This window comes from Trachypithecus francoisi, unplaced genomic scaffold, assembly GCF_009764315.1.
Source record: "Trachypithecus francoisi isolate TF-2019V2 unplaced genomic scaffold, Tfra_2.0 Lachesis_group9, whole genome shotgun sequence".
In the NCBI taxonomy this organism is placed as follows: domain Eukaryota; kingdom Metazoa; phylum Chordata; class Mammalia; order Primates; family Cercopithecidae; genus Trachypithecus; species Trachypithecus francoisi.
Window position 1 is genome coordinate 36,290,375 of NW_022681474.1, and position 22,251 is coordinate 36,312,625.

The window sequence follows — 22,251 nt, forward strand, 5'->3', positions numbered from 1 at the left end:
CCATGGCATTGAGAAACTCGAGAATGGCCAAAGGTTCTTCCTTTCACCTTCACATAGGACTATGCCTGAACCATTCAAAACCCTGTTCTGAAAGCCCTTCAGGGAAAAGAATTCCTGCTTTCCCTGGGCTACCCATGTCAGGGTTTAAGCTCCCTCCACCCATGTTAAGTTCTTCCTACTAGCTAACCAGTATCCCTCCTGCTCTGGTGGAAGTCGACTTCTTTGGGGTGAAGGTTCTTTTGGAGCCAGAACCTTCTGGGTAGGACCCAGAGTCCGGCAGGAAGGAGCAAGGGCGGGCTGGCTCAGCATACACCTGTGTCCTCAGCCCCTTCCCTATCTCCCTCCCTCCTCCAGGCAGAGCAGCAAGCTTCCTACCGCTGGCCGGGCTGGCTGCACTGCTGGCTGAGCCATTCTGCTTGGAGTTCTCATGAAGGAGCTGGAACCAGTCCCGCAGCCGATCTCCCAGGTCAGCCAGGTCCTGACCGGTGCAAGTCTCTGCAGAACAGAGAGAAAGCACGGAGGGTGAATGTGCAGTGGAGCAGCAGGCTCCATCTCAGTCTGGGATCCTGCCCTACAGGCCAGGAGGCTGAGCAGGGGTCAGGGAGGCAGCAGCAGAAGGGAAGGTGGAAATTGGACTTCCTCTTGAGTCCTCTCCCATCTCCCACCACCTACTCCTTCCTAGCATGAAAAACACACAGCCCAGATTATCTGTGGCTGAGTCCCTCCCTCTGCCCACCTTCCAGGCACCCAGGGGAGAAACAAGGGCTGAGCCCAAGCCTCCTGCTCTGTGTTAACCTGGACCTCTGACCTCACAGCTCCCTCAAGCCTTTCTGCATTTTTGCCACTTCCCTCTTGCTCCGCACACCTCTTCTACCATCCTAGAGTCCTGAAGGAGGTGCCAGGTGGCCCTGCAGTGCCCCCAGCCTGGTGGCCCAGTGCTCTCCTCACCTGGTTTGCCATCGGCAGTGGAGGTGGCCGCCTGCTCCGTGGGGCAGGGGCAGGGGCCCTCGCATCGCACCACCAGCTGCTTGTTGCTCAGGCATGCCTGTTGCTCCAGCTTACACTGCACACAGGGAAAGGTGGGACAGGGGACTGAGGGCTTACCCCAGGGGTCCCCACAACTGGGGACACCCTCAAGCCTCCCATGGCAGCCTCATCTGCCTCCCCCCATGGAGCACCCATGAACAGCCTGAAGGGCCCCTCTTGGTCCCTCTGCAGACCGAGGTGCACAGTGGAGAGAGGCAGGGCCCGGGAAGAGGGGTCCAGAGCTGGTCCTAGCCATGTAGGCTCCCATGAACCTGCTCGGCCCTCTCTGAGGATTTGTCCCTCCCAGGACACCCATCTCCCCTTCCCTCCCTGCCCCTGTTGCCCCTCCCCTGTGTTAGCTGTCTGTCACTCCCCCTGGTTCTCATGGCCTGTTCCTTGGTCCCTGTGTAATCAGCCATCAGCCCTTCCCTCAGTGATCTCTGCAGAGTCACCCCAGTGGGCTTTTCTCAGCTCTCCTGAGAAGACACAGCACCGCCTATGGAGCATCTAACAATTCCTTGGCCTTCGCTGAGAACTGCTTCTGCCACGGCTACCTGCTAAAGCCAGGTTCTGAGAGGGGCTCATGCACTCCTCGTCATGAAAGCCTTTTCTCCTGGTCATATCTCTTTCTTCTCATGGGGTGGCTGCTAATGGGAAGCGGGTCATCACAGCACTCGACAACATTGTCTCACTTGGGAGGCTTGGGTTTCTCCTGCTCAGCAGAGAACAGCAAGGCGCAGAGAGGCCCAGTGACTTGCCCAAGGCCATGGGCCGGGGTGAAAGCCAGATTTCCTGCCGACCTCCACCTCCCTAAAGAACAGCGTGATCCCCGAACCGGGCCGCACTGCAGCGTCCTGCCCAGACCTCGCCCTGGCCTTGGGTTGTGGGACACTAGCTCCTCTTCTTCTCCTCCTCCCCCTGCCAGCTCTGCCAGCTCCTCTGCACCCCTCCCACCTCCTAAATACAGCCTCTGCCCTGGTCTCTTGCTCATTCTCTCTCTCTCTCTCTCTCCTCCCTTTCTTCTCCCTGGTGACCTCATCCCCGCAGCAACGTCAATCATCACCCACAGCGGGTGACTGAAATCTGCATCTCACTCCAGGAAGGCCCCTCAGCCCTGGCATCCACCCCAAGCCAGCTGTCAGTGCCCTCCCAAACCAAGCAATTCCTGACTCCTTGTTGCCAGTAAAAACATTCGTAATCAGCATCTGCATTTCTATGTTCCTTTTTTTTTTTTTTTTTGAGACAAGGTCTCACTCTGTCGCCCAGGCTGGTGCAATCATGGCTCACTGCAGCCTCGAACTCCTGGCCTCCACCTCAGCCTCTCAAATAGCTGGAATCACAGGCATATGCAACCACACCCAGCTAATTTTTATATTTTTTGTAGAGACAGGGTCTCACTATGTTGCTCAGCCTGGTCTCACACTCCTGGACTCAAGCAATCCACCTGTCTCAGCCTCCCAAAGTGCTGAGATTACAGGCGTGAGCCACCATGACCAGCCTAAAATTTTTTAAATGCTTTCTCAAATATTGTCTCCTGAAATCCTCACAAAAATCCCCATAAGGTGCAAATTCATTCTCCCAGTCAATTCCTTCTTCCATCACCTTCTTATGGAGGATTATTTCCTGCTGCCCCAGAAGGCCCCTGCTCACTGGTGAACACTGGTGCCTCCCTGTGGAAATCCTCTTCTTCACCCTCTAACAATTGGATGCCAGAGCTCCTTCTTCCTCACCCATGGACACTTGGCTGAGGCTTCCCTCAGTTCCTTTGACTTGCAGTTACCTGACCGCAGAGTCTCTTTCAGGCCCCACTCCCTACCTGCACCTATCCGAGGTCAGGTACAGACAGGGTCTGGCTCCAACTCTCAGGTAGTCCCAGCCAGGGCTGCAGGTGGCCCCAGTATGGCTGGCTGCATTGAACGCACTGACCTTGCCATCTGGCCCCACCTCAGTCCTGGAAACCCCTTGGGAGGCCCCAGCTGGGTCATCCTTTCTGCTTCCTGTGGCCTCGGGTGACTCCACCCCCACCCTACCTGGGGCCAGGGCTCCTCACCACAGAGCTGTACGTGTGGCCATCTGAGCCGCAGACAGAGGCAAGCTGGGCCATGTGGCAGGGCTTGCAGATGGAGTCTTTGTTTCCATGGAGTTTCACGGTCGGCTGCTTGATCCTACAGGAGAGGGTGGGGAGCACACCAGGGTGGAGGTGACAGTGAGGAAGGAGCAGGGGAAGGGAGGGCTGAGGAGACCTGTTCCAACAGGAAGGCAGCAGCAACCTCCAGCAGATCAGCCCCTTCCTGCCCCTGCCCACCCTCCCCACGCTGCTGCCAGATCTTCCTCCAGCTCAGAGGGTTGAACCAACTGGGCAAGGCATAAATTCCCCCAGCTTCACTTCTTCCAGGCTTCACTGAGTCCTATGGGGCCTTCAGGTAGCAACTCCAGGTCTGACAGCCAGAGGTAAAAGGGAGTCACACTTCACTTAAGGGGTCAGACCAAATCTGAGGTTGCAAACTGACGACCTCTGGGCCATAGTTGGCCACCAAGGGTTTTTTTTTTTTTTTTAATTGAGTTATTTATGCACTAACATTTACCAAATGGGAGAGTTCACATAAATACCTGGATTCTTGGCCTTTCTTTGAAAAACGGAAGACGTGGGAGTCCTGGACCTGCATTCCCACATAATGGGCCAGGACCAAGAAGGAGCTGCCAGGCCTGTGCTCCACAGAGCGGCCCATGAAAAAACCACTCTTCATGCATTACATTACTGGCCATGCCCCTGCAGCCTTCTAAGACTGCAACTCCATCTTTCATCTTCTGTGATTCAGGAGAGAAGGGAGGGAACTGGAACCTTTTCCAGGGTCTTGAAGCCAGACAGAGCCTTGTCCTTGGCTAGAGCTAAGACTTCCTTTTTTTTTTTTTTTTTTTTTTTTTGAGATGGAGTCTCACTCTGTCACCCAGGCTGGAGTGCAGTGGCATGATCTTGGCTCAGCCTCCCAGGTTCAAGCAATTCTCCTGTCTCAGCCTCCCGAGTAGCTGGGACTACAGGCACAAGCGACCATGCCCAGCTAATTTTGTATTTTTAGTAGAGACAGGGTTTCATCATATTGGTCAGGCTGGTCTCGAACTCCTGACCTTAGGTGATCCACCCACCTCGGCTTCCCAAAGTGTTGGGATTACAGGTGTGAGCCACCACACCCAGCTGGAGCTAAGGCTTCCTTAAATGTCCCTCACTCCTTTCTCCTCTGCAAGCTACAACCTCTCACAAGCTACCACCTTAAATATTTCATGAAGTCACTGCATGTCAAAGCTGAAAGGAACCTCAAATTATCTAGTCTAACCTATTTGTCTTAGAGATACTACATCAAGGCCCAAAAAGGAGATGTGACTTTCCCTGGATCCCACAGTGTTTGGTAATTGTTCCTATATGGTGTGACTTTCTCCTCACTAATCTCTTGAATGACTTACTTTAGGTGAAGGCAGCCGCCATGTTGTAAGGACACTCAAGCATCCCTATGGAGGGGTCCACATGACCAGGAACTGAGGTCTCCCACCAAGAGCATAAGAGCGAGCTTGGAAGTGGATCCTCTAGCCCCTGACAAGCTTTCAGATGAAACAGCCCCAGCCAGCACCTTGATTATAACTTCAAGACAGACCCCGAGCCAGACCCCGAGCCAGAACCATCTAAGAGAACAACTTCTGGATTCCAACCCTCAGAAATGATGTGAGATAATACATATTTGCTGTTTTAAGCACTAAGTTTTATAATTTATTTCACAGCAGTAGATGGCTAATTCATAAGGAGAGGGTCAGTTGAGCCCTTGCTCTTTGAACACACTCCCTCCAGGGCTCCCACCTCCCCAAACCCCTCACCTGTGCTCCAGCTTCTTGCGACTGATGCACATGGCCCGCTGGTAGCCCTGGGCGATGCACACTTTGTGGCGGCTGCACTTCACCTTCTGGCAGGGGTCCTTGGTGGTGTCCAGGGCTACAGGGGCACAGAGTCAGGACACAGGTCACCTGGGAGAACCCAAGAACCTCCAGCCCCGCTTCTGAGCTGGGAGTCCTCTCCCTCCAGCAGCCCTTGATAACCAGAGCTCCTGAGCTCAGGAGTCCCATCCCCACCGGGGCCTGGCTGCTCAAGGAGCCTCCAAGCGGGGTCAGGGCTTGCCCTCTGGTCTCAAGTCTTCACACTTGTCAGTCATCTTCCCCCGCCCGGAGAGTCATGTTACCTTCATCTCCTTGCTGATTGTCCTCCCAGCTCTTGATGTAGTCGTCCTAGAGGACAGAGAGGGACAAGGGAGAAGGGAAGGGCTAAGATCCATATCCCAGAGGTTCAACTGCGGGGCCAAGGAGAGGCCGGGCCAGCGATGCCATGTGCCAATGGCCGTCATCCTGGTGGCTGACTCCTGTCCACCCAGGCCCTACCAGCTGCCTTCCCCACACCTCCATCTCTGTAAACCCATGTCTAGAATCCTTTCCAGCCTCTCCCGTGAGCTCCTTATTGCCCCCACACCACACTGGAGGCTGGCAGGGAAGGCAAGTCAGAGTGAGGGTGTGGAGGGACAGGAGGGGAGGGGGTGTGCTCTGCAGAGACCACACAGACTGGGCCCCTCGGCAGTACTCACCTCCACTTCCTGGAGATCAGGGAACAGCCACAGGCCACGGAAAACGGAGCAGGAGGAGAAAGGGAGAAAGATGGGGATATCAGTGTGAGGCCCTCTGGTGTTTCTGGAGTCCCCCCCTCATCATGTGGCCATGGGTGCTGAGCAATGGCCTTTGATGGCTGTGTTCCTCTGACCCCCAGGAACCCCAATAGGAGGCCAGTATTCTTATGTCTTCACCACAGAGCTTAAGACTGGCCTTAGGAGAAGAAGAGGCTTTTTCTTTGAGAGGGTGGGGCACCCCCCACTCCATTCCCAGCCCCACCACCAAGACAGATGTCCCAGGGGCCCACACTGCACGAGAACAGAGCTTCTCATGCCTGTGCCCTGGGTGTCCCAGAAACTGCCTGAGAAACGGTGCACTGTCTGTCTCCTGCCAAGGGCCCTCCCTTGTCAGTCCCCTCTCCTGACCTCTGCCCACCCTGTGAGTGAGGCGGGAGGAAGGCCCTCTCATCCAGGCTGCAAAGGGATGCTTTTTGCTCAAGGTCTCACTTCTCTACAGAGCTCAGCTGGTACACGGAGTGAGTGGGGAGGCCATGCCTGTGATGAGGTTTCCCCAGTTATCACAGTTCAGCTTCAAATCCTCGGAGGCAGAGGACCCAGAAAGGGTCCTACGAGGTCACCTGGTCTAGCCCCCTCTTTGTGCAGGAGAAAGCCCAGAGACAGGAGATGACCTGACCCAGGTCCTCATGTCACAGAACCCCGGTCTCCCGACACCCAGCACAGGCCACTCTTCTTGCTACAACACACTCTCTGAGGCCTAAGACACAAGGGAGACCTTCTCACCCTGCTCTGGCTGCAGGGACCTCTTGGGCCATGGACCACAGAGTGGCCAGAGGCAGAGCACCTCCCACCCAACCCAGCTCCCTGGTAAGAACACTCAACTTATCTGGCTTCCTCCCTTTCCCCTACAGGGCAGAGACAGTTGCTAAAAAAAACCAAACCGTCCCAGGGCACTCCTGGTGGAAGCTCTGCCAGGCAGGCAAGGAGGGGGCTTCCCAGGCCTGGAGGCGGGCAGTTACAAGGACCAGCTGCCCACTTCCTCTGCATGGGGCTCCAGGAGGGGTTCTAGGAGCTGGGGGGGAGAAGGGCATGAGAAGTCACGCGCAGCTGCCCCCTTCATCCTGAGTTCTGCCCTAGCCCAAAGGAACGGAGCTGTGCAGGGGTGAGCAGAGCTGTCAGGTCTGGGGGGAAAACACATGGGGCCATGGCACCAAAGGGCACCCACATGCATGCAGCAGTGGGCACACAGAACGGTTCCTAAAGGGCTTTGAAATCCCAAGGCCTTCAGGCTTCTGAAGCCTCCCCCGGAAGCTGGCAAGCATCAGAGTAGGCAGGGTGAGGCCTCCTGGACAAAGGCCAGAAGGGGCCAGACCCGAGCAAGCACTTGGCATCATCACCGAGAAAGACGCGGTGTGCACAGGCATAGATCCGAGTGCATGCTTCTGTGCGTGTGTGCATTTATGCAGACCCAGGTGCACCCATGCACACTCACAGGTCTGTACTATGTAGCGTGTGTGTGCAGGCGCATTTGTGTGTATGCACATCTTCATTTATGCACAGGTGGACATATGCACACACGTGTGTAGCTACAGTAGGAAAACAAGGACACTAACAAGGACACTGTTCACCCAGTGCCAGATGGTTTTTATCCAGAAACGAGGTGACAAAACCCACTCTGTGAGCAGCCTCCAGTTTCGCACTCGAGGCTCTCCCTCAGGCTGGCCTTCCTGCCTCTTCCGCAGTGCGAGAAGGAGGCAGCAGGAGACAGGAAGGAGGGAGAGGGTGGGAGGACCACAAACTGCTCCCGTGAGGGCCCAGGCCGGCTCTCTCCCTCTCTCTCCTTCTTTCTCTTGCTTTCACCTGCGTCCCCGTGTGTTCCTGTGTCCCTCTCTCCTCTGTCTCTCTCACTGAGCCTCTTCCCCACCCCTCTGCTCGGCCCACACCTGGCCCACACATACCTGTCCCAGCAGCCAAGAGTCCCGCAGCCCCTGGGCCCAGGAGCAGACAGAGGAAGGCTGCAGGGGTGCTTCCTGGGAGCCTGCGGGACACCTGGCCTCACACCCACCCCATCCCTGGGACTTGACCTGAGCGCTCCTGAGCCCCTGGGCAAGCTTCTGCGGAGGCTGCAGGCACCACTTCCCTCATTTGCTAACACCAATGAAGCCTTCTCCAGGAGCTCCTCGGGGTGCAGGGGTCCTCTGCTGGGGGTCCACCCCACAGGAGATGGAGGGAAGCCAAGAGAGGTACAGCTGCTGAGGCCATGATGACAAGGGTTGGGGCAAAAGTGGCAACTGGTCTCCATCAGCTGGGGTCTGCCCATCTGTACCCATCATCCCCTGGGGCAGGGGTGGGGACAAGACTGTGCAGGTGACAGGAAATGGCTGGGTTCTGGGAGGGAGGTATGAGCCCTCAACCATACCTGCCCTCAACCAACAAGATCTGTGTGCCCATAACCCACCTGCCCAGAGTGGGAGTACGGAAGGCACCTCCAGCCTCTGAGCGTCATCTGAGGCCCCTGATACTTCCATCCTCTGGCCCAACCCTGCTGCCTTAACCTCCAGCCAGGCTGTGAGTGGAATCTTTGGGACTCAGTACACAGTGGATTCTCAAAGATCAAGACCAAGAATTTCTGATTAGAAATTTGGGGGAAAGTGGGGATGGGGTGGGAGTTCTAAGAAAGGGACTTCCCCAGCAGCTCCACCATCCCCCACTCCCCTCCTGACTCAGTTGGCAGGGAGGCAGCCCCTTCTGTGCAAAGCACTGCCCCAGGTTCCAGCCTCGGCTTTTTGCCTCTGCTGTGGCCAGGCTGGGCGGGAGGGATGGAGGGGCCCCGGTGGATCTGGATTCCAGGACCCTCCCTCCCAGGAGAACAAAGACAGCCAGCCAGAGAGGGACGAGGAGAGCAGGGCCCTGGGGTCCTGCAGATCCCCAGGCTTCCCCTGACCAGCACACCTTGGGCGAGCACCCGACCTCAAGGGGCTCAGTGCCTCACAGGACTACTCAGAGATTAAAGCAGATGGCACCTGTGGGGTGCCTGGGATCCAAGAAGCACTTAACAAATCAAAGCTGAAAAGGCCCCGGACTGTGGGTGGGGAAATGGGGGACAGAGATGCCACATGAGGAACCCTGAAAAAGTGGAGAGGGAGAGGCCACCACGGGGACAGCAGAGACCATAGGCGGTGTGAGGAGAGTCCCCTAGGGGGTCTTCGGGGAGGAAGGATGAGGAAGTCCTGTGGACAACTTGGGAGTGGCCACTCTGAGGGCAAAACCCAGGGACGCACTGAGGGGCCCCTGAGGCCAGGTGTGGGCTGGTGCCACCTTTAAGCTGAAAAGAAGGTGTTTGTTGGCAAGTGCGAATAATGCCTTTCCGTGCAGCGTTATCTATTTCTGGCACCCCAGTGGGCTCATTAGCAGTTGTGAGAAATGGTCTCATCAGGGCACCTGGGGCTTCTCAGGAAATAGAGGCCCCGTTCTACACCTGAGAGTGCTGGCAGGTGGCTCTGCTGCCAATCTCACCCGGAAAATGGGGATTTCGAAGAGCCCATGGCTTGTATTGCATGGTGCTTAGATATGCTTATCTATCTACCTATCTATATGATTAAAGCTTTTAATTAAAAAACATTTTTTTAATAGAGATGGGGGTCTTGCCATGTTGCCCAGGCTGGTCTTGAACTCCTGGGCTCAGGCAATCCTCCTGCCTTAGCCTCCCACGGTGCTGAGATTACAGGCGTGAACCACTGTGCCCAGCCTGCATGATGCTTTTAGAGTAAGTTCTCTCCAGGAATTTGGATGGGTCTGCCTTTTATCTTCACAGTCCTATGAAGTAGTCAGAGCCAACAGGATCAACACCAGAAGAAAGGAGAAAACGAAGGTTCAGAGAGGAAGAGCAACTGGCCAGAGATCGCAAGACAAAAGAGGAAATGAGCCAGGGTTCCCCATCCCCCACTCCCACCCCACAAGTTAGAGTATCTCTCCTTAAGAGAGGACCAGTGTCTGCACTGAGGAGGAGGAGGTAGAGACAGGACATAGAAGGGGCATTGGACCAGGAGTCCACTTTCAGCCTGGCCCATGGCATGTCCTCAAACCAGTCACTTCCTTACTGTGCCATGAGAACCTCAGTGGTGACTGTGCCTTAGAATCAGCCGAGGAGCTCTTTATTTTTATTTATTTATTGAGACAGGGTCTTGTTCTGTCACCCAGGCGGGAGTGCAGTGGCACGATCATAGCTCACTATAGCCTCAAACTCCCAGGCTCAAGTGATCCTCCTGCCTTGCAAGTACCTGGGACCACGGGCATGTGCCACCATGCCTGTCTAACTTTTGGTGTGGTTTTTTTCATAGAGATAGGGTCTTGATATGCTGCCCAGGCTGATCTCCAACTCCTGGGCTCAAGTGATCCTCCTGCCTCAGCCCCCCAAAGCACTGGGGTTACAGGCATGAGGCACCGTGCCCTTCCCCGAGGAGCTTTTTAAATCTTCCAGCACCCACGTGCTACCCGAGACTTCTGGAATCCCATGGGCAAGACCCAGCTTGGGCAGGCTTCTGCGCCGGCTCTAGGCAGGCAGCTTAGAGACCACTGGGCCAGCCATGAGGCCTCAGGTCCCTCCCGCTCTGTGCTTATGTCTAATACTTTGCTGATGTTCTTGGGTCTCTTCACCCCAAATACAGGGCCTCTGGGATGAAAAAGAGCAGCTGTTCTTCCTCCCTCCGAGGGTGCCTCACACAAAGCAATACAAGGTGCGCTGAGGAACAGGCTGGTCCCAGGAGAACCCAGGCTCCTGCTTCCCATTCCAGGCCTGTTCCTGCAGCAGGCTCACAGTGCCACCCTCGCCAACCCAAAGACCGTCCTGCCCCTTCCCCTCCCAAATCCCTCTTGCCTGCCCTCCCTGCCCTCCACCCACTGGCCTGGACCACCCCAACCCGAACAACTGCAGCACCTCCCGAGGGTCTCCCTCCTCCCACCATCTTCCACATGGCTGTGGCCACCCAGATCCTTCCAGAACACAATTCTGACCCGGTCTCTCCCTCCTTGAAACTGAATATACAGTTTGATCTCATTTTGGGGAAAAAGAAAGTGAGTAGGTGAAAAGGATTTATACCAAAATGGTAATAGTCATTTCCTCTGCTGGGTAGGAATACAGAGAATTCTGACATCTTTCTGCTTTTCCCCAACTTTCCCCAAAATTTCTGCAATGAACATATATTACTTTGTAATAAAGGGAAAAATCATAATCATAATCATAATAAATATAAATAATAAAATAAAATAAATTCTAAAAATAATAAAAAATATAATAAGTATTATATTTTAAAAGCCCTTCACGGGTTCCCTGTCATCTACAGAAGAAATTCCATCTTCTCTTGATCTCTCCCTAGCTACCCCGGCTCCAGGTCCCTCCTGCAAGGTTCCAGCATGGCCAGCACAGTCTTCGCCATCTGGAATGTGAGTTCACATCAGCCCCAGAATTTCTACTCATCTCCCAAAACCCAGCTCAGCCATCATCTTCCCAAGCCCCACTCCTTATCCTTCAGGCCAGCTGCGCCTCACAGAAGTCTACCATTGCTCCAGTGACACCAGGCAATGTCGCCTCTGCCTCACTCCGCCCTAGTTAGATGGCCAGTTCCTTGGATGCCCTCCTTGAGGGCAGAGACCATGTAAATTTCTTCTCTCTATGCCCAACATCTAGTAACACACACTCCTAACACCGGCTGACATCTTTACAGCAATTACCACGTGGCAAGCATTATGCTAAACACTTTACATTCATTGGCTTGTTTCCTCTTCACAACAACTCTAAGAAACACTACTATTATCTCCATGTCTCAGATGATAAAATTGAGGCTCAGAGAGGTTAAGTGACTTATGCAGGGTCACACAGCAATTGCAAAGGAGAAGAGTGCTGCACCCAGAAATGTGATTCCAGAATCTGTGCCCCTAACCAGTACTCCATGAATGTTAGCTGATGAAAAAAGTCCCAGGCCAGGGGTGGGTCCCAGGAGGCCCAATCCCAGCCCACAGGTGGTTTCTCCTACCACACCAACTCAGCTTCAAGCCCTAGGCAGGGAGTTTTGCAGTTAGGAGGGGAGGGTCTGGCGGTGGAAGGGGAAGATACCTGGGGGCCCCCGTTCTCCAGGCATTTTTCAGAAACCCCTTCACACGACCCCTGGTTTGGCTGGTTTGGAGCTAACCCATCTCCAGCTTTGATCTCTGCAGCTCAGCTCAGTTGCCATGGAGACGGTGCCCACTGCGCCAAGCTGGGGAGACAGCAGTGAGTGCGCAAGCCTAGTCAGGCTTAGGGGGCACATGCTGGGTGTTTCCAAGTGCTGTTTACTTCCTGTCATTTTAATTAGCACCCAAATCACCCGCTCACTTCACAGCTTGAATTAACCCAATCTCTCCCAGCTTCTCCATCTGATGGGAAGCTTGGGACCCAGCAGCGCATCAGCAAAGAAGAGCAGCCCTCCAGACCCTGGCTTACGGGGTCAAGATCCACCTGCTTCTTTGCAGCACAGTGTGACAGGGAGACCTTACCCCCTACACCCCTCACCACCAAGGATTCGGGGGCCTGGGCTTCTGCTTGGTCTTGCCACTGACTGCCAGCAAGTGAGTTGCTTCCCTTGCTGGACTGGCTTCCTTGGCTGTAAAATAAGGATGACCCCCTTGCCTTCCCCTCTGAGCTACAGAAGAAGCCAAGCAATCATGTCTGCAAGGGCACTTTGTGAACTGAAGCTCTGTACTTTCAAAAGACACGAGACAGGACGCCTGAACCCCGGGTTCTCTGGCACACACCCGGCGAGCGTAGGGGCAGGGCTGGGCAGAGGCTCTGTAGGGTCTCAGTGTTACAAGGGGCCTCAATATGGGTGTCCGACATTGTCTCCACTTGCCACACAGCCAGAAGCACAGCAAGAGGACGGAAAGAAGACGGTCATCATAAGACTGAATACACCACCACTTCCCTAACCTTGTTACGGATTTCTTCATTTTTTAATAGACCAAGAATCTCTAAAAATGGAAGTGGGCCAGGCCTGGCTCAGCATCTGAGAGGCCCTGTACCTGCCATTATTTTGGCCTCATTCCTCAGGCAAGGGAGCCTGTGATGGAGGCCAGTCCACCGAAGAAGGCCCAGGACTGGACAGAAGCTGGCCTCTGTGGCCTTCTCCTGCCCTCCCTGGAAATAGCCACAGGGCACAGAGAGAAGGACCCAGAAAAGAGCGAGGCAGGGCCCAGTGGTGACACCTGGGATCCTCCTCTGCTGAGGATTAACACCCCATCACACGCCCGGGAGAGGGCACTTGGGGAGGCAGCGTCCCTGCGAGGGGGTGGGGGTGGCTGGGCAGGAGGGGTGGGGGGCAGAGGGGCCAGGCATAAATACTTGCCTCTCTCTTGGAGGCAGCGGCAGAGGCTGTGTTAGGCCTGGATAAACAGAAGGAGAGGCATCTAGAAGACTCCAGCCTCCCACCTCCTCTGCCCTCAGAGCAATTTCCTTGGAGGGCAAAAATGTGCTTATCATCACTCCCCGCGTGCCAGGAGCCGGGCTGGGCCTGGGCTCAGGTATGCCTGTGCCAACACCCACCTGATGCCCGGGGCCTGACCTCCCTGCTGGTCCAGTGGCATTTTGGTGGTTGCCCTAGTCCTTGGTCCCTGCCCCAATAGTCCATAAAGGGCAGAGAACAGTGGGCGGAGTGAGAGGCCCAGGGCTGTGTTCTGAGCTGCCTCAGGACCCTGGTTTCCCTTCTGGAACATGGGGATGGGGGTCAGAATTCAAGCCCCAGGGAGGTCTGAGGGAGATCCCGGGGCTGGAGCTGAGCCACAGGCCATGGTGCAGGGAAAGAGCCCCGGGCCGCAAGAGGAGCGGTGTCGCAGGTGCCTGCCCTTTCTCTGGCCCTGTTTCTTTTTTTTTTTTTTTTGCCCTTTCTCTGGCCCTGTTTCTCTTATTTTTTTTTTTTTTTTTGAGACGGAGTCTCGCTCAGTCGCCCAGGCTGGAGTGCAGTGGCCGGATCTCAGCTCACTGCAAGCTCCACCTCCCGGGTTTACACCATTCTCCTGCCTCAGCCTCCCGAGTAGCTGGGACTACAGGCACCCGCCACCTCGCCCGGCTAGTTTTTTGTATTTTTTAGTAGAGATGGGGTTTCACCGTGTTAGCCAGGATGGTCTCGATCTCCTGACCTCGTGATCCACCCGTCTCGGCCTCCCAAAGTGCTGGGATTACAGGCTTGAGCCACCACGCCTGGCTGGCCCTGTTTCTTCACCTGTGAAATGTGGGGCTCAGTGCTTCTGAGCCTCCAGGGTTCTGCTCCCCCAGTTCTTCCAAACTGAGACCTTTTGAGATTAGCAGAATAGGAGCCTGAACGATTTCAGACTCTTTGCATCCTCTGCCCTGTGCCAGGGGACAAGGGGTCAGGGAAGGAGCAAGTTGTTTGCATCCAGGCAGAGGTAAGACACCAGCGGGGTCTGGCTTACCCTTCTGTACAGGGCAGCCTTGACAGATTGGCAGGTGTCAGGGCAGAGAGCAGGAGGGGGCTGCATGCCCCGCCCTACAGAAGCTGTCCTCTACCCGAGGGAGCCCTGTCCCCACCATCCACATGTCTGATAGGTAACTGGCACACTCTGTGGGCATAATAAGGTGTGGGAGTGGGGAAGAGGCTCAGAGCACCCTCTCCACAGGATAAAGTAGGAGACTGGCTGCAGCCAGGGACAGGCACAGAGGGCTGAAGGACAGGGACACCTGGGGACAGTCGTTCTTCATTTTATCATTCACTCCCTTATCCCACAAATGAATCACTGAAATCCAGGGAGCTGAGCATGTTGCTGTGTTTGTCCCAATGTTTTGGGGTTCAGGAAGAGGAAGAGATCTCCCCAAATCACCAGCACAGTCAGACCAGCACCCTAGCCCCTCTTTATTTGAACCCACAGCACTACTACTTGAAGAGGAGAGGGAGGAGTGCAGAGAATGAGCTGGATGAGATCCTGTCTGGCTCTAACATGCCACAGTACACACGTTTACACTGAGCACCTGCTGTGTGCCAAACACCCTATGCAATGCTCTGGGGATGGGGTGGTAAGCTATGCAAGGCAGTCTGTTCCCAGACCCTGTCCTCAGGGGATTACGATGGGAGGAATGTGACAAACATACATTACAAATACCAGCAGGAGGACTCTGAAGATACAGCCCGCAGTTTAAGTGATGCTATGAGGTGGCATCTAAACCTGTGCCAAATGAGTTATGGCCAATAAATGCTGCAGGAACCCCAAGGAAGGAGCCACACCTACAACTGGATGCTGGCCAAGCCCTTGGGCGGTCAGAGGCTGGCACACTTCAAGAGCCACAGCCAGGCCAGGTCTGCACACTGCGGCTGGGCACAGTGGTATCTAAATTCTGTATCCAGGCCTAGGCCTGGGCATACATTTTTCCCATCCACAACTCTAAGAAGACCCACATTGCTCCTGCAAGGAGACGCACAGAGATGGCGTTGTAGACTGCATGTTTGTGTCCCCTCAAACCCAAATGCTGAAATCCTGACCTCCAATGGGAGTTGATTAGGAGGCGGGGTCTTGGGGGGGTGGATTCAATTTAGGTAAGCCATCAGGGTAGGGCCCTCATCGGGGTCTGTTTAAGAGGCTAGAGGCTGGCATGGTGGCTCATGTCTGTAATCCTAGCACTTTGGGAGGCGGAAGGGGGTGGATTCCTTGAGTCCAGGAGTGCAAGACCAGCCTGGGCAACATGGTGAAACCCCCTATCTACAAAAAATACAAAAATTAGCCAGGTGTGGTGGTGTGTGCCTGTGATCCCAGCTACTTGGGAGGCTGAGGTGGGAGGATCGCTTGAGTCCAGGAGGTGGAGGTTGCAGTGAGCCAGGACTGCATCACTGCATTCCAACCTGGGTAACAGAGTGAGACCCTGTCTCAAAAAAAAAAAAAAAGGAAGAGGCTACATAGAGCTCATGCTCTCTCTCTCTCTCTGCCATGTGAGGCTATAATGAGAAAAGTGTAAGCCAGGAAGAGGGCCCTCATCAAACACCAAGTCTGCCAGCATCCTGATCTTAGACTTCCTGGCCTCCAGAAGTGTGAGGATAAAATAAATCTCTGTTGTTTAAGCCACCCCATCTCTGGTATCTTGTTACAGCAGCCCACGCTAACTAGCTAACTAAGAGAGATGCTACGTGCGTCCTCAGCCTGGTGCTTGCCCCAAGATGCCATTAGGCCCCATTTCTCAGATTTCTTGGTCTCCAGCTAATATACACCCTCCCCTAATCTGGTCACAGGTACTTTCTCTGGAGAAAAAAGAGAATCTCTTCCTTAAACCCAAAGACTTGCTGCCCAGCCTGTGGTGGTGGTGTGGTAGGATAGGCAGGGTATACCTGTGAGTGGCCAGGCCATTGCCAGGCTCTTCCTGGAGTCACAGCATGCTAAAGCCTCTGTAGATGATTTGGTTTCGCCTCCCCACTAAACCACCAGGAAAATCAAGGCCCAGAAAGGTGAAGTGGCTGCCCTAAGGTCACAACTAGTTCTATCCCCTCCCTGGGAAGATAAGCAGAGCACTGTCTCTGGCCCTTGGGGCTCAGGGTAGGACAGAGCTCTTCTGTGCTCCAGGTAGCCTTCTGACCTCTTCGAGAAGGGGAGGGGAGGGTGCTGGCTTCCCATCCTCTCAGGCTGCTGCAAGACTGGAGTAGCATAGGACAGCCTCTCCAGGCAAAGAGGGCTCTTCTCTCCCTCTCTTCCCAGACTTGGAGTCTCGCTGGGTGTTCAAGAGCCCATCACTCTGCTGACACTACTCCAGTTAGAAGCCGGGGTGGAGGGGAGGTCAGGGAAAGGCCCACCCTTCCATTCTCAAACCCCAATTGTTGTTGTTGTTGTTATATGTTTTGTTTTGTTTTTAGTCACTTTATCTGGCAGAGGACCCAAACCCCAATTATGAAATCCATCCTGACCCACTTTTGGGTTCTTCTCACACACCCACACTTACCCACAGACATTGGCGCAGCACATCCCCACACTCACGCTGGTTTAGGTGTGTGGGGTGGGGAGCAGGGAGGGGTGGTCAGGAGGGAGCCCCTTTGTGGCTACTTGCTCCTTGCCTTTTTGGTGTTCCTAAACACATGAGACTCATACGTAGCCAGCAGGTAACAATATCCCTGGACCAGACCCCAGGATCATGATGAAGTCCCTGGCATACAGGAAGTGCTCAGCTCTGCAGTAAATGAGTGACAGTGAACGTGCAGTAACGTCTTTCTCACAGGGACAGGCATGGTGTGGGCCAGCCGCAGAAATGAGGGCCCATCTGGTGGTTTTTCCATGGGGGAGGAGCACAGTACCTGCCCTGGAAGCCCTCCAGCCCCTTGACAAGGTGCCTTCAGGCTTATGCGTCCCTTTTAGTTTCCTAGTCTGAAACCGAAGCTCAGAGGGGTTATGTGATGTGCCGGGTATCCTGGGGCCAGTCAGTGGCAGAGTCCAAACATGCACCCAGGCCAGAGCTGTCCCAGCACACTGCATCCCGGCGCCTCCTGGGTGGAGAGCTGCCTCTGGAGTGTTGCTAGGCCTGGGTGGGGAGCAGGCTATGGGAAGGCTGCTGGAGACACTGGGGGCTTTGGCCCACCTTCCTAGGAGGTGACACTCCTACTCAGGGCATCCTTGAAGACTCAGAGGACACGAGCCAGGGTAGACTTTGTTCTTCAGGGTAGACCCTTCCTTCTCACTTTTGCTAAGGGTGAGCCCTAGAATTCCCTGAAAAGCAAAATTAAGTGAGATGACTTGGATTCAAATCTCAGCTCTGCTACTTACTAGCTATTTGACCTTTGGGTAGGTTACTTCTGTGTGCCTCAGTTTCTACAACCATAAAATGGTAGTCTGTAAAGTAACAATAACTATCTCCCAGGTCCTCGACAGGCACAAGAGACCACTCAAATTAAAGTGTTTTCCATAGGGACTGGCAGACATGAGTGCTCACTACACCAGAGACTCAACTTATATGAACTGTGTGCCTCCTGGGTGCCAAGCACTGTGCAAGACACTCATAAATATAATGAAAACTTCGTAGAAGTGGAATACAAAGTAGAGAAGAACCAAGAAGAAAGAAAACAGTCAGTTCTTCATAGCCAAGCTCTGTGGAGCCTGCCCTGAAGAATGCTGTGTAATGGACCTGTCTCCTCCAAGTGTCCATCCCTCTAGGCGCTAGATGCTTTGTTCCAAAGACCTGCATTAAATTCCACCCAGTTGTGCAGGGAGTGAATTGGGAGGTAGGAGCATCGGGCAGCAGGACTTGGAAAAGCCCAGGACTGCCCAGGGCAGGGCATGGCTAGATCTGTGGGCCAGGGAGACAGGTGGAGTCCACAACCTCCCTGCCCCTCTGCCAGAGTCCCCTCCTCCCTGGCAGTCCAGCACCCAGCATTAGAAGAGATCTACCCAGGCGCAGGCTGTGAAAGCCCTGAGCCCACTGAAGGGGAGGATTACTCAACTGGTAAATCCTGCCTTCCCTATAATCCTGGTGCTCAGAGAAAGATGCTAAGCTGCGCTCCCTCTCAACCAGCTCTGGCCAATTCCAAAGTGGAGCAACTCCTCAAGTTTTCTTGCTCTTCTTCATTCTCCTGACCCTTTCAACATGATTCCTTCAACTTCCCCCTTCAGTTCTGTCCACATCATTTAATGAGGCATTTCCCTCCCAATCCTGTTGCCTGAGAGTATCCCACTCCTCCTGTTTGCCTCCACCCTACTAGGGCAAATGAGGGGCCCTGTACCATTTTGAGGTTATGAACAAAGTCCCAGTTCAACCTTGCAACCCTTAAGGGGTTCAAATGAAATTCCCATCTCTCCTTTGAGGAACCAAGGAGCATATTTTCCAAAGAGCTGGCCTAATGGAAATATAAAGCCCGTTGCTACTGGGCCCAGTTAGAGTGCCTTCAGCCCTTAGGCAGGAAGTAGGGCTTCTTCTGGCAGAAGAGGGATACGTTTCTACTGCTGGTGGGGACCCTGTATGCTGTCTGTGCACTGCACAACTTCAGGGGGCGCCATTTCTATTGTGACATCCCTAGAGTTATGCAATGCAGTGGTTCTGAGCTAGCAGCCTCCTTCCTGCCTTTCTGTAGAGGCTGTCAACAGATCCCCAGGGCCAGGCCCTCCTGCCCAGCCTTCTTTGTCCTACTTCTCTCCCTGACCCTGTCCTCCTGCAGCCAGAACTACCTTCAATGGGGTTTTAGAGGACATCTGCCCTACAAAAGCCTGAGGCTACCAAAATCAACACACACCTAAAGCTTTCCCATAAATCTTATATGTGCAAGTCCTGAAGACTTTCAAATCTAGTGCCCTTCTTCTGATGAGCATGGGAGGAAGGGGGAAGTGGTTGGCACCAATACAGGGAGACAGGTGGGCAGCCCAGTGCCATGGGGTCAAGCAGTAAGTCATTTATTCTCACCCACTGAGCTGGCTATTAGAAGCAGGTGGAAGAAGGGAGGTGGGGAGGAGGAATCTTTTATTTTAAACCTTTCCTATTCTGATTAAGCATTTCTTTTCCCCTCTGACCTTCACTGGTCTCATTTTGGCAGATCAAACAGCCAGTGAGTCGGAGGGAGGCCCAGGCCAGTGACACATGGATTCCGGATGGGCCGGCCGGCTGCCACCCCCTCGCTGCTGTGGCCGGGCTGCTGCCCAGGAGGCGGCAGGAGACTGCGGCTCATCTGCGCCGGGCCTGCAGGTACCTCGGGAAGGCCTCGCGGGGCTTCAGGCTCCTGCGGCTGGACAGGTCGCAAGTGGGGCGAAGGCGGAGATCAGCAGCCCATGGGGGCCCGGCCACTCAGCCTGGAGACCTGGCTACCCGTGGTTCCTGCTGTCCTCTGTGAATTACAACCTGCCAGTTTGACTTTGGGGAGAAACAGTCACTTGTCTGACGGTAACAAAAAGATCCAAATCTCTGCCTCTTCCCATGACTTGGCTGGACAGCCAATGAAGCAAGTGTGTTTTAAACAAATTTCCAAGGAACTTGTGGATGCACGCAATTTAAGAGAAAACCGGAGAGGTCATGGTGTGGCCTGCGTTGTACTGGGTGGGTCCGACGAGGGAATCTGGGGAAGGAGGAGTAAGCACCGGGGTCCTAGAAGTTTTCTGGGGTCAGGGCGATGGTGAGCACCAGGTCGCCAGGAGCAGCCGGCGTCGCCTCTGGCGCATCCGGGCCCATCCCCCACAGCACCCACAACGATCTCGGGGTCCAGCCACACCCTCCGCCCGCCCTGCCTCACCCCTGCTTCCCCAGCCCACAACCCGGCCCGGCCCGGAGGAAGGAGCCGGCCCCGCCGGGCCGCCGCCTGCGACTTCCCCTCTGATCCACAGGTGCCGGTAAACAAAAGTGCCGCAGCCGTCCCCCCGCCCCCACCCCGCAGAGTTCGGCCCAAGGTTACGCCAGGGTTCGGGCGGCGCCCGCCGGGGGCCCCCAGACCCAGCTTCTGGGCTCTCCCGGGCTTCTCAAGCCCACCGGGTCCGGAGCCTTCCTGCGGCTCCGAGCTGCTCCCCTAGCTCCCAGCTGGGTTCCCCCCTGAAAGACTGGTCCAGGAAAACCCTCCTGGGTCCTCGCGCGCCCTTCTGCACGGGAACCCCAGCCCACCCCCGTACAGACACGCCTTCCACCGTCTCGCCTAGGAAGGCTGCTGGGACCCCAGACCCAGAGCCCTGGCCACACTCCCGTCCCCTGCTGCCCCCTCCCGCAAAGCCCACGGTGGGAACAGAGGGCACCGCGCGAGCCGATGCCACCCTCACTGCCGGCCCCACCCAGACCTGCCGGTGCTGCAGTGCCCCGTATGTGCAGCCTGCAGCATCCCCGTGGCTGGGACAGGCCCGGGGGCGGCTCGCACAACGCAGCGGGGAAGCGGGTCGGGGTCCAGCCATAGCCAGAGCCCGGGTTCCCCTGGCCCCGCACCCCTTCCCGCTCCCGGCCCGCAGGGGCGACCCCGGAGAGCGCGCCCCCGGAGCGTCGGGCGGATGTGGGGCTGAGGGTCCCGGGGCTGGGGGGTCCCAGAGCCGCCGGCCAGGGCCACAGGGACAGGGGAGGGGCGCCAGGCTGTGACCCCCCGTACTGTTTACTCTCCGTGTAATTAGCCGGCCGGGCGGCGGAGCCTTGGGCTGCGACGTGCGGCGGCCACTCCCGCAGACCCTGGAGCTCACTCCCCTAACCCGCAACCCCGGGCCTCTGCCCGGGCGGCCCTGCGGACTCACGTCTCGGAAGCGGTTCCAGTGCTTGATCTTGCCGCTGTACTGCGAGATGGACGACAGCCATTGCTCGTCCTCCATGAAATTGCCGGGGGTCTCGCCCTCCTTGAGACCCTTGGCGTCACCTTCGGCCAGGGCTGCCGCGGTCAGGAGCAGCAGCGGCAGCACCAGCCGCCCGCAGCCCGGGGCGCGCATCGTGGTCCGGGTTCTACCTGGGGGTCTTGACTTCTGCAGTATTTTAATGTCCTTCCTCCCACCCCGCTGCTGGTGAAGAGCACGCGGCTGTCCTCAGCCCTCCTCCCGCAGTCTGCGTCCGGTGACTGGCGGAGAGTGGGTCGTGGCTGAAATGTGACCTGGTTAGGAGATGCACTTCTCTGAAAAAGCCCAGCACTGGACGCGGAGAGGGAGAGAGAATCAGAGAGGCTGCGCCAGCAGGGGCTGTAACTGTAGCATCAGCATCACGTTTGACATCATCATACCTGGTTTTAAAAAAAAAAAAAAGAGTGGGTAGATTTCAAAGCGAAGTGCTCTCTGGATGAGAGCGCCAAACGCCAGCCAGCCGCAGCGGGGCCCAGCCCAGCCTGGCACACAGGGAGTTGCAGACCAAGAAATCAGAATCCCGAAATGTCCCTGAGCTCCCTCCAAGGATGGAGAGCAAGAAGGGCCCCAGGATCTCCCCGGGGAAGATGGGGGAAAGGGCGCAAAACTCTCCGGTTACAAAGCCAGCCAGGCTCAGGTGTCGGAAAGGGAATTTGGCCAGACACCGTTTTTCTCCCCTTGCCTCCCACCCGCAGGGCCTGCGCCGCAACCCTGACAGCTGGCTTCCTGGAGTTATGGCTCTACCGTAATGGGTGGCTTCGTTAAAACAAAAGCCGTATAACAACTGCCTGCTCAGAACCATTGCTCCCCAGCGGCACCGCGTTGCGCAAAGCAAGGCCTGAGCACTGAGTGGCTGGTGAAACAGAGGCAGATGTCCTCCTCCCCAAGCAGCTGTTTAGGGGCTGTCACCCTTTTTGTTAGCTCTTCCTAGAACAACCCTAAAAGGCAAATGTCTGACCATTTCATCTGCCTTGGAGGCTGCAAATTTGGAAAAGGCATATTTGCTTACGGTTTTTTGACTTCAAGTTAGTTTGAATAAGCCACTGGGGAAGCTGGGAGGTGGGCGGGGGGGGGGGGGGGGGGGGGGGGTTGGGTGCTGGTTTTGTTTAAGGTGTTTTGTTGAAACTGTGACCCTCCTTATTGGTTGTAGATTTAAATGTTGACATACCAGCGGGGAAGGTTGGAGGCCGGCCACAGTCCCAAGATCACAGCAGAAATGGGGAGAGGTTTACATTACAAATACATTAAAGAGGAAACATCATCTAATGGGACAAAACAT

The 22,251-nt window shown here is 55.4% G+C and overlaps 1 protein-coding gene across 2 annotated transcripts in view; it reads right to left on the bottom strand.

Moving 5' to 3' along the window:
• The window catches only part of SPOCK2 (SPARC (osteonectin), cwcv and kazal like domains proteoglycan 2), a 29,646-nt gene extending 7,814 nt beyond the window's left edge, over positions 1-21,832 (bottom strand). The window contains exons 1-8 of one of the 2 annotated variants that reach the window (XM_033209425.1): positions 21,717-21,828; positions 20,880-21,352; positions 5,646-5,654; positions 5,250-5,295; positions 4,891-5,005; positions 3,077-3,191; positions 949-1,063; positions 376-495 (exon numbers count right to left, since the gene is read on the bottom strand). In XM_033209425.1, coding sequence (XP_033065316.1) covers positions 376-495; positions 949-1,063; positions 3,077-3,191; positions 4,891-5,005; positions 5,250-5,295; positions 5,646-5,654; positions 20,880-21,068 — 709 coding nt within the window. In that variant the 5' untranslated portion in view covers positions 21,069-21,352; positions 21,717-21,828. Of the gene's footprint in view, positions 1-375; positions 496-948; positions 1,064-3,076; positions 3,192-4,890; positions 5,006-5,249; positions 5,296-5,645; positions 5,655-20,879; positions 21,353-21,716 lie in introns of both variants that reach the window. The other variant, XM_033209426.1, reaches the window with a different exon arrangement.
• Positions 21,833-22,251: the final 419 nt, after the last annotated feature.